We start from the raw sequence: 12,298 nt of genomic DNA on the forward strand, positions 1-12,298 counted from the left end.
GAAGGGCCCGTACCGAATAATTTCGGTACGGGTACGTATACCGTTACACCCCTAATATATACTCAATGTAGTATAAGGTTTGAACTCATTGTCTTCAGTTGTAATTGTCTATCGCATTTCTGAAATAGTAAATGGCTTGTATGTTATTGTGAACTATTTAAATCGACCAAACTCTGAAGTCAGTAATAACCCAGACTTTTTTTCTTTTCAGACTCAGTGGCAGTACTGCAATGACTAGCCGGGATCCTAGCCATGCAGAGAGCGCCCACTCCACAGAAAAACCACCACCTGCCTTGTCCCCCAAGCTCCATGTCCTGCGATCGCCATCAAAGGACAACATCACCATCCACTTCTCAGCTCTTGGGAAGGAGGAAGAGGAGGAGGAAGAAGAGCTGTACTGGACAACTGTCTCCACTCCCTCAGGAGCTCAGGATGACTCAAACATTGTGACAGCCGTAGAAGCAAGTGAAGAGATGTTCGATTGCATTCCATCAGAGTCTGCGGCCAAGGCTGCTGTCATGCCTGACTCGTCCGTACTATCTTCAGTTTCTAAACATCACACTAATCGTTCTCCAGCAGAAACTTCACCATTGCATACTGCTGAGCAAAAAGGCTCAACTTACAATCCCTCTCCAACTAAATCTTTGAGCTTTCCCTCCAGTGACAAGCCCTTCTTCAGCATGGTGAAGTCTCTCTCGTCCGACATTGATTCTGGTGACGGGATCCCTTCTGTTTCTGCTCCCACAGTGAGGCATAGGCAACTGATGAGAAATCTCGTCAAATCGTTGTCTTCAGACACATCCCAGGAATCTTCTTCTTCTTCGTCGTCATCCTCCTCCTCCACACCCTTCCGTCTTCCAGACTCCCGCCTTAACCTGCAACTCTTCAAGCAATTCACACAGTCTCGGATGCCTTCTGCTACCACGACGTCAGCTGGGGACTCTAAAACTGCACCTTCTTCTCCATTAATCACGACGGATGCCCGCAGCTTCTTCAAGGTCTCAGAAGTTGAGGCAAGAATCGAAGACACTAAGCGGCGTCTTTCTGAGGCCATCTCCGAACCACTCCAACTGCTGAGAGAGATGATGGACGAAAAGACTGGCAGCAGCATTTACCGGCCGAAAGTTCTGTCTGCCAGTGCCTCAGAACTCTCCATTTCCTCTATCAATGCTCAACTGGAGAGCAACAACAACTACTGCATCAAGGAGGAAGAAGGAGTTGACCTAGAAGCTGAAGCCCTTAACAGCGAGGCTTCTGGTACAACTGAAACATCTGTTCTTTCCTCTGTTGACACTAAGAGCCCCAACAAATCTTTACTTTCAATGTCATTGGACAAATGCTCTATGTCTGCTCTCGCTAAACAAGACGACGAGGACTATTGCATCCTGTACAGTGAGGACTTTGAGACTTGTGACAACACAGCAGGTGATATAACTGATGATACCAGAACTGGGAGTCAATCTAAAGAGCCACTAAGTGGAAGTACAGAACTGTGCAGCGAAGATGAATCTGACAGGTTTGAGCCTGTACCCAGTGTTCCACACTATACACTGGTCATCCTTACTGTACTGCTGTATGGGTGTTTTGTATTACCTCTGCCGAGTTACGTAGGAGGAGTACTGCTTGGGATTGGGCTTGGGTTTCTTTTAGCTATTGGCGTTGTGTGGCTGACGGGACCTAAACCTTCTGGCAGTGCTTTTAGACATTCCATACAGCGTGGGAAGCTGTGGGATGTCACCAGGTTGGATATTAAGGAACCAGAAATCTACAAGGTCAGTGAATCTTTCAAACTTCCTTAAATTCATTTTGTCCTGAATGCCTTAAAGGATTTTGCTGATGGACTTGTTGCTCATATGTCAATTCGGTACTGATACATGTATTGATAACATTATGAAAACATTTTTTCCAAACTCTTTGTTATACTGACTCCACTAATCCACAGTGTTTTCAACTTGTCCAAACCTCTCAACCACACAAATACAAATGACTGTGTTATAAGTCATAGTATTATATAAAAGCTGTGACTCAAGTTATTTGTTTATTTATGGAACCAAATCTGATTAGTAATTGACTGATTGTCCAGTGTCATCTGGCTTTTCCTAGTTTTGGCCACTTACTGATATCCAGTGGTCTCCAGTCAGTACAATACATTCAGCTTGTGCAGATTTATTTGCTTTCATAGCCTTTTTGGTCAAACTTGGTAATGTGATTTATTTTGTATAAGAACTATTTATAAAAAGTCTAGCTTTCCAGATTAATCCCGTAGGTTAATGCTTTAATGTTGACAGCCCTAGTCTGTTCTAGCTGGTATTCAAGGAAAAGTCAAACAGTCCATGAGGCATCATCACAGCTCAAATGTTTCATGGCTCTGTGCAAATCTAATCCATTTATCACAATGTTTGATAGAAATCACTTCTGTTTGCCTCACATCCACTGAGTGAGAGGTGGACTACACACTGGACACTTTACCGATCCAACATAGGGCTAATAATAGACAAGCAACTATTTAATCTTCACACCTAAACTGCCTGTAAGGGAGGAAACCTTTTTAACAATTATTAACATGAAGTTAACTATCCTGTGTGCACAAATAATAAGAAATCACTTGGAGCCATTGACACCTTTCCCCACACGATAAATATCTTGAAAAAATGTCACCTCTCAGGACTTTATCATAATGCTTGATTTAATGCCTTGCATACACTTTTACAACAGAGAATGTGACCTTACTATGGCACTGTGTGTCTATGGACTGCTGTGAATGAAAGAAACACGGTCATTTAAGATGCTTACTTCTGTGAAAGATTTAGCATTTAAGTGACAGAGCAGAACATGAGCTAAATGTGGATCCTGGGCTGGATTGAACCAGGAACTTCAAAGTCTGCCACAGAAAGCAGCTGACAACAAACTACTTGGACTTGAAAAGCTCTTTTATCAGTGTCTGCTCATAGAGGCATGGGTACACACTGACAACACACTGTGGGTGCGTTTCACTTCGGTTAAATAAAATCCTTGCGTCCCTCACTTGTGTTGTTTCCCTGCGACTAGTCCCTCCCACCAGGGAAGCATGGAGAGACGCAAGGAAACCACAAGAAGCAGGGAAATTAGTTTTAAGAGCAATGGGACGTCCTTTCCTCCGGAGCGTCACGTGAAGCGACGTCGGTTTGTGATGACGCCGCACAGCTGATCGTCTGACAGCAGCCAGATCAGTGCATGCACTGCATCGTCCAATCAGTGAGCGATACACAGTAAGGGGGCGAAGTGAGTGTATGAGGATTTCACCGGAGGATGTCCTGGTAGTTCCTCGATTATCGCTCCTCCGTTATTGCTCCTCGATCCTCGGTCCTCCGGCACAAATAAGACCACTGGGACGCTACTCAAGATCCATCCATCTTCTCCCGCTTATCTGTGGTCGGGTCGCGGAGGTAGCAGTTCCAGCAGAGAGCCCCAAACTTTCTTTTCCCTGGCCACATCAAGCTACTCAAGATGGCGCAGACAAATCAACTTCCGGTGATACCGAGACCGAGGAGCGAGGAAATGAAAAATAAGAGAAGTGAAACGCACCCTGTGAGCAGATGTTTTGCAGTGTCCTCATTTTCCAGGCACAGTTTTGGATTGTTATTTTGTCTCTGTTTTCAGTTTCTCTTCGAATGATCAAAAACATCCAGAGTACATCCACATGTTTTTAAATGGATATCAATTTCTAAATCTATTTGGGAATACTTATTTGAATTTCAGACTGTTTGTGGTACTCACTCTATGAAAATGTACATGATGTTAAATGATTGTCTTCCCTCCAGGGCTGGATGAATGAGATATCGAACTATGACGCAGAGACGTACCATGCCACACTGACACACTCTGTGTACGTCCGCTTGGAGGGCTCCATCATTCGTCTGTCTAAACCCAACCATAACGTCGCCCGCCGTTCCACACACAATGAACCAAAACCTGATATCCAGTACATCAGTCAGAAGATATACGACATCACCAACAGCAAAGTATGTCAACTTGAAAAAGTGATTGGAAAATGATTTCCTAAAGTTCCTGTTGGAGGTCAAATGCAGTTATGTGTTCGAACTAGTAGATCTTGTGAGGGATACGTACATTTCACAGATGTATTAGTCTGTATAAAGCTAGTCAAAGGTTAGGTCATTATAACATGCTATTATATATATCATCAATGTGGGATCTTTAACCGATAATGACAAATACCGCTGCACAAAAACAGGATTATATGGCTGTAAATTGTCTTAAATTGTCTAAAATCAGCGATAGAATTAAAAAAAATCCTACATTAAAAAGTAGTAGTATCAACGTATACTTAAAGTACAAAATGTAAAACAAGTACTACAGGGTTCTTACGGTCATTAAAAACCAGGAAAAGTCATGGAAATTCAAAATGCAAATTCCAGGCCCTGGAAAAGTTATGGAAAACAATATTTTTCAGAAGTTTTGGAAAAGTCATGGAAATGTAACTAAAGTTGCATCAAATATAATTTATATTTTAGCTAATCGCCGAAATAGTAATATGATAATAAATACTTTATCGTACAGTAATGAAACGTAAAATGGCATTTAACTGTCGAGGTATTTTGCTGGTGAGAGATTTTAGTTGCTTTAGCGTGTAGAAGCTAGTAAGCCCATTTGATTTGTTTTAGACAACATGTTTCAGACCTTATTTTCCTGTTCCATGTTAAAATAAAACATTTTCAGTGGTACCGCTGAGAAAGACTAATTATTTTGGTCATGGAAACTTAGGTAAAGGTCCTGGAAAAGTCATTGAAAATCATTGGTGAAAAGGTGTATGAACCCTGGTATTAGTAGTAGTGGCTTAAGTATTATGCAGTGTCTTTTTTCAGGAATGATGTGTATCATATCACTGGATTGTAATGCATTGATGTATTGTGTACACCATTTTACAGCTAGTAAAAGTGGAGCTAATTCTAAAGACTTATTATACTGCCAGGTAACCTTAGCCAAAATATTACATCATCATTCATTAGTTGATTTATATTCTTAAATAACAATTACATCAAAGTCACTAATGTTGTATATGAATAAATCAAGTGGAGTTTAAAGTACAATATTTTCCTCCAAGTTGTAGTGGGATTGGGATGATAAAACGGAAACACTTAAATAGAAGTACCTCAAACACCACTGTATAAAACCCCTGCAATTTGGTAGAGATATATTGAAACCTAAGTCTGTGATTCAGGTCTAACTCAAGTATCTCCCCAGGTATATCTAGCCCCTCAGAGCCTGGCCAGGAAACGTATATGGAACAAAAAATACCCCATCTGCATTGAACTTGCCAAACAGGATGACTTCATGTCAAAGACTGAGGGGGAGTCCAGCGAGAGCCTCAGCACAAGGGACAGGGGGGCTCAGGAGCGAGGGGGGTCCTCCTCCAGTAGAGAGCTCACCCTCTATCTGTTCGGAAGGACGGGGAGGGAGAAGGAGGAGTGGTTCCAGCGCGCTCTGTCTGCATCCAAGCTAAAAGCGGACACAAAGAAAACTGGAAGTGTTGCAGCAACTAAGAACGGTGAGCAATACTGATGATTGTGCCCACAGTTGTCTCCTTCCAGAATTGGATAAAGGATAGCTTGGATGTTTTGAAGTGGGGTTGTATGAGGTACTTATCCATACTATATGTTTTGACCTACAATAGATGTCCCCCCGATTTGATAAACTGACATCAGTATTAGCACGGAAGCTAAGCAATGTGGCGAGGGAAGCAGCAAATCATTAGCCACCTTAAAAATGCTCACTTAAAAACATAGAATACATTTCAGAGAATGCTTTATTTCACATATTTACACTGATTTACATTGCTATGAGACAGCCTGTTGTCTACACCAGACTTCATTGAAAACAGTCATTTTATGTTGCTGTTTTACCCCAGCCTCAAATGAAGTAAAAATAACTAATTATATCAATAGAGGCTGGCGGTTTTGCAGACAGCATCAAGCTTTGGGAGTAAGGGATTACATGTAAAAGGATTAGGTATACACGATACAAAAATAGGGATTGGATTATATAAACACCTCATACAACTCCACTTTAAGAAATCCAAACTATGCCTTTTAAATTGTTTAAATTGTTCTTGTGTTTTTTCATTTGAGATATATTTGTATGCTTTACAGATACAAAGATGGCAATTCTGATCCTGATTTTGAGTAGTTTACAAAATGCAATTTGATAATGAATTGTCTAATTCCTCACCCTTTTTGTGATTTCTTATTTTTGATTCCCTGTGGTCTACAGCTCCGACCTCTCACAGTCGCAGCAGCAGTCGCGGCAGTTTGGACGAAGCTCTAGCATCTCAGCCCAGGTCGAAAGACTCCTCGGTATCCTCAACAACAGCAAGCGGTGCCAGAACCAAACAGCTGCTGGACTACAACGTATACATGGCCTCCTTACTGCCAAAACAGGCGGTAGTCAGCCCTGCAGCGGCCAGCCCTGCTCCTCAGAGTCCTCAGAGCAGCCCGGGGGCAGATAAGAAGGTAGCATCCCACACTTACTCCTACTAACTCCTTTTCCTTTTCTTAATATCCTTCCTTAGATGACAAATGTGTCTTGCCTTACTGTGTCACAAGCTGTGTAATTAATAACAACAAGTAGCTAATCAGAACCAGAAACAAGCCTATGGCCAAGTAGATTTACACAGTAAGAGGAATTCATTTGTAAGAAAAGGAGCAAACAGAAACACTTTTATACAATTCAAAATAAAAGTTGACAATTAATATACATATTCAGTACTGAACTGATTCCAAATCCTCTGGCTGCCATATTTGGGGTTATAGGAAAGGAGATGCATTTAACTTTGGAATCAGTTCAGTACTGAATATGTATATTAATTGTCAACTTTTATTTNGAAACCTGATCGGGACGTAACATTAATACCTCTATACAAAAACTCAACGACCATACTCAAACGAATGTCCAAAAAGGTGGTGACCTCTTTATACGTGCCTGTACAAGTTACATATAAAGACTCTGAATATTATATAATAACTTTTATCACCATAATCTCCTGGAAATTCAACTAGCCCGTAATTCCGGCGTTTTCTGAACAAAGGATTCTCCCGATTTACCAGGAAATTCAATTGATTTAACTTGCAAAGATAAAATATTTATAATAAACTGCGTCAAAATTGGAAAAAAAGTAAACCCTATAACTATTACCGCTGGGGACCTACAGGTTTTGTAAAAAAAATAAGCAATTCACCACACAACAACAACCCTCCCCCGTCGTCGTAATAGTAACATTTTGATTATTGGAAGATTTTCCCTTCCGCCACCTGAAATTTACCACCACATGTAACAACTCCACAAAATGATTCATGGACCCAAACGACCTTTACGATTAATTTCCTAATAATTTCACCGGTATGCGTCGGTCATAGATTGGGATACCTCGCAAACACAGGGGTGGAAACCCGTGTAGAATTGGGTTACTCTTAGACTAATAAAGGATCACTTTATTACCGATAAAACTCGGTTTTTTGGAAAACCTTAGGTCTTTGATTTTTAGAATTTCATGTCTTACTGAAAGAGTATGACATGAAGTTTCGTGTTAAACTACCCATAAACATGAAATGAACCTCCTAAAGGGTACAGATAGGGTTAAGGTCTCCATTTATAACATAAATCTGAGGTGAGTAATAATAATGGACAAATCAAGAAATGTCTAAAACCTAGCTGACTACACTTTTAGATGAGTTCCATCAGACCTAGCTAATAATCAAAGGTGGACCTCAAATTTAAGTGTTCGATGGGGACGTCATGATGTTTGCAGGTAAGTGTGACGACCTGCGACCAACGTCGAAATGCTGTGAAATTACTAGTGTAGGTATATTATAGAGATATAGAATAAGACTTTACCTGGTGTTACCTTGATGAAAATGAAAAACTATGAAAGGCATAGAAACTCGATTAAAAATAATCAAAACATGAAGAACCCTAATTGTACAAACTTACAGTTCCCATAACGGATTGAAACCATGAAGCATCAAATGTAGATGGATGGCTCTCGAGACGTCAATTGAAGAGGGTGGCAGACACGGACACTTACACGACTCGCATTTCGACGCCTCAAGAGAATCCGGGGCCGAGTCTCGAGGGTAAGAATGGGTCCTGTGACGCTACCGCGAGCATAAAATCGGAAGGCCCTCGGGGCAGAAGAAGTCCCCTACGCGTACTCGAGCGCCGGGCCGTGCCGACTCCGACATCGCGCTCTTTGTGGGAATTCCTACGGCTCGTCCTATTGTCGCGGGCCAAGCCCGTAGCCGATGTCACCGGTGAGGTTGTCGCTTTTTTGAGCACTTGCGCGGTGAGACGACCGGACAAGCCTCCCCCGTGTGGACTCTGGATCGTATCGCGCCGTGTCAGTGTACGTGTGGGTGACAAACTCGTCGGGTGAGGTGCTGGTGCCCCCAGTCCGCCCCGAGTTCTGGGTGGTGAGACGGGGTGATGCCAGCGGAGTGGTGCGGACTCGTCGTACCCGGCTTCGTCCTATTTCCATTTAATTTACTATTAAAGACCCCCGCGATCGGTGGGTATAGTGCACAAAAAACATAGGGAACACAAAACCAAGCAATCAGAATAAAGAGCGATAGAAGTGCAACTCCGGTTGAATTAAGGCACCGAAGAAGTGAAGAGTAAGTCAGTGAAAGTCTACCGAAATGCTTCCGGTGATGCGACGGAAGAAGTGCAACTTTACCCTTATTCTGTGTCCGTAACCACAGGCCCAATTGATCGTCGAGCTTGCCGGGAGAGTTATAGTCTAGTCAGGAGAAGTTCACTCCGTCCTTTACAGGGTCGACAGTCTTTGCGTGAGTGGACTCATTACCATTCACGTTAAATGTACCGAATGACACCTTCCGGGGGGGGCCTCGCCCCGCCTCCGTCTCTCCGGTCGGGTCAACACTGGTTGAAAATGTTACCTAGTTAAAGGGGTCCGACGACATTTCTAGGGCATGCCCGGGAGGGTACGAGACATCATGTTGCGTGAACCGATAGAAAGACGACCAGATATTACATTAATCCAGGAGGGAGAAGGGGGGAAGTGTACCGGCAGAGAGAGAGACGAGAGCCAAGAGAGAGAGAGAGAGGAAGAGGAGGAGAGAGAGAGGAGAGAGAGAGAAGGAGAGAGAGAGAGGAGAGAGCAGGAGAGTAGGAGAGACGAGAGAGAGAAAGAAAGAGAGAGAGGAGAGAGAGAGAGAAAACTAGAGAGAGAGGAGGAAGAGAGAGGAGAAGAAAGAGAGAGAGATCAGGTCCGGATAACCATCGGGGGCGGGGGGCCGGACACACGACCCCGAAAGTAACAGCCGAAAGGCAATTCAGAAGTTTGAACCGACCGACTACCGACCGACCAACCATAGGTCCCATATTGATCAATAAAGGCAATTGCCCTGGTTTGTCCTTTTTATTCCCGGAGCACGTGTATGCAAAAATTTTAATACAAACGAAAACCAAACCCAACCCCGTCGCTGTACCCAACGGGGACCAATAACCTTCAAAAGGTGTGAGGTTTTGGCCCCGTCACACGAAAGTGACATTGATAGTAGCCAAGAAGGTAATTTTTTCACCACGAGGTATATTATTTCACACCAAATAAAGGAGATACCTTAACTGACATTACACAAGTTAATACCAATCCTCTAAGTGCCTTCACGTTTGGTGGAAGCAAACCCTATCCAATAGACAAAAACTAGATAAATAAATAAACTACATCCTTTAATAATAAGAAAACATTTACAAATTCGTAGGATATAAAAAAATTAATACAATTTGCGAAATACCAGACCCGAAAATTATAGTTATATACTACTCTTTAATCCATAACATCTGGGTAAGTAAAAAGATTCCTTGATGAACGACAAGTTACACACCGGGTAATTCAACTATAACTATATGTTAATAAAACTTGATAAGGTAGCTTGATACAATCTGTTATTTTTAGGGGGAAGCAAAATATAGCACTGGTGTGGCTACAGGTAGTTAGCCTTCTTGCTAAAACAGGTCCTTGAAAAAGAGCATGTATACTGCCTTCCTCTGTTCTTAACTCTTGCCTATTTCAGGCTGATCAGGTCCAAGCTGTTTTACTTTCAGCTTTCCCTCCAGTGTCCTCCTCTCAAAGGGTGTTTCTTTAAGTGATTAAACATAATTTTCCTTCTCCATATTCGTTATCTAGTTTTGTTTACACTCCGTCTAACTCTCTCTCATTCAAACGTCAATCACTCACTCTGGCGCTCCTGCTGCCCCCTAGTTGTTGGCATTATTAACAGCTGCTTTGGGCGCAGTTTGGAGCGCCCCGAGCTACTCCTATCACTTGCATTGAAGAGTTATAACAAGAGTCAATGGCCAAAGATGTCTCTGCCCCAAGCAGGAAACACGTGACTTATCAGTAACTTTAGACATCGTAAAACTATTGTTATTGATATTATATCGTCGATTATACATTCAACTGACACCAACTATATAATATGTACCTTGTTCATTAAAAATAAAATTAAAGTATTTTTTAATGACAATCTAGAATGTGGGAAGAGGTGGGGCGGCGCCCCTAGTGCCCCTATGAGCCGCCCGCCATTGAACATGTCTCTGAAGTGTTGCAACACCAAACAGGTCATTGTAGCATCCCATTAACCCCTCTGTTTTAGCCCTGTTCCAAAAGTGCAGATTCTGTGTCTGTAGCTTTAAATGCTAATGAGCTGCTGCTGGCCACGCCCCTCTGCATATTTGGTTAAAAAAACACAATAGTGCTCTAGGAAGTCATTCAGGTAATAAGGTGGGCAGGTGTTACCTTGGCTGGTTATTGGCTTATGGTTAAAAACAGTTGTGATGTCACAACGTGACAGATTTTTTAAAAAGGTGTATCTGGAGAAAATGAGAGATGAAGACATTATCTGACACTTTCTGAATCTCTTAAAATACTGGGTACACATATTTATGTATAAAAGACAATAGTTGACCTTTAAGTTAAAAAACCGTGTTGTGAGTGCAGTGCTGTTCGGTGATTTCAGTCCCGTTTAATGGAGTAGCTTTTGAATTAGTCTCTGGTCCATCCTTGTATATAGTATTAGGACTGTTTCTCTGTGGACAGGTGTAGTTCCTCCGGGATGCTGCTTCTGCCATTTGCTTTAACCTTCCCTGTCTGATAAGAAGGACACCATTATTGGCCATCCCTTTCATTTTACACCATTTGTGCTTTTAATCCCAGGGAGCCAGAGTGAATGCTATTGCTAACCTCAGCTGTGACTTCAGCCTGTGTCAGGATAGAGAATAGCTCTAACCAGCCTGTCATCAGCTACTGTTTAGAAGAGTCAGCACGTGGGGGTTGCTTTATTGGAGGATGGGATGTGTGTCATGCCATATCTGTGCGCCTCCTTTAGGTGTTATGTAATGTAATAATAATAATAATAATTAAAACTGCGGTCACAGACGTGCACGCAGTTGTGGGCGGGCCTTCGCGTTTGAGCGCCTGTTGGGGAGGGTTACCGGTCGTCCCGGCGTCAAGCAGATACGCGCGAGTCCTCCGAAATGAGTCGTTCGTAATTTCTCAAACGTTCGCGTCCCGAACTCCCAGGTCTTCCGGCAGCGACCGGGAAATGTATGTGGGCGCGCCGCCTGGAAGGAAAACACATTTCTGTAAAGCAGTGGTTCTCAAAGTGGGGGGCGCCTCCCCCCTGGGGGGCGCAGAGGCATGCCAGGGGGGGCGCGAGTTGTTAGCTTCTGGTGCTAGCGAGCTACGCTAACGGATATAAGGAGTTTTTTCAACAACAAAGTGGAGGAGAGTCCTCTCCTGTCAGACTGAGAGGCTCAGTGAGCTAAAGGACTCTCAGTGTTATCTCAGTGGGTCTCAAACGTTTTGGTCACCATTAATGTAAACAATTATTTCCGAGGCACGCGTTTATATGATCATTATAGTTATAAAAAAATAAGAGAATAAATGAAAAACAGGTATGTAATACTATATGACAATAAAACAATTTGTAAAATATCCATAAAGAAAAAGTAAATCTGTTTACAGTTCTGTTTCATATGGGTGTTGAGAGAGGTATCCATAGATCTCTTCATGTTGCTCTCAAAGTGCACCAGATTGATGCTTTTAACTTCAATATTTAAAAATAAATCTTCCCAGGGGAACTTGCCCCCAGACCCCCCTATGTGAGGTCCACACACCACCTATAAAAATAGCACTTTACCCCTGCTTACACCTACGTATCTCTCAATAATTTAAGTAACAGGCCTATATTACACACTTTATTTCTTTATTTGTATGCTTTAGTAA

At 42.4% G+C, this 12,298-nt stretch overlaps 1 protein-coding gene across 1 annotated transcript in view; it reads left to right on the top strand.

Moving 5' to 3' along the window:
• Window positions 1-215: 215 nt before the first annotated feature.
• LOC104963526 (testis-expressed sequence 2 protein-like) overlaps window positions 216-12,298 on the top strand; it is a 14,270-nt gene continuing 2,187 nt past the window's right edge. The window contains exons 1-4 of the mRNA XM_010792126.1: window positions 216-1,772; window positions 3,801-4,001; window positions 5,242-5,545; window positions 6,268-6,506. Coding sequence (XP_010790428.1) covers window positions 231-1,772; window positions 3,801-4,001; window positions 5,242-5,545; window positions 6,268-6,506 — 2,286 coding nt within the window. The 5' untranslated portion in view covers window positions 216-230. The remainder of the gene's footprint in view (window positions 1,773-3,800; window positions 4,002-5,241; window positions 5,546-6,267; window positions 6,507-12,298) is intronic.

The sequence above is a fragment of the Notothenia coriiceps genome, unplaced genomic scaffold (assembly GCF_000735185.1).
Source record: "Notothenia coriiceps isolate Sejong01 unplaced genomic scaffold, NC01 NC01_scaffold00036328, whole genome shotgun sequence".
Taxonomy (NCBI): domain Eukaryota; kingdom Metazoa; phylum Chordata; class Actinopteri; order Perciformes; family Nototheniidae; genus Notothenia; species Notothenia coriiceps.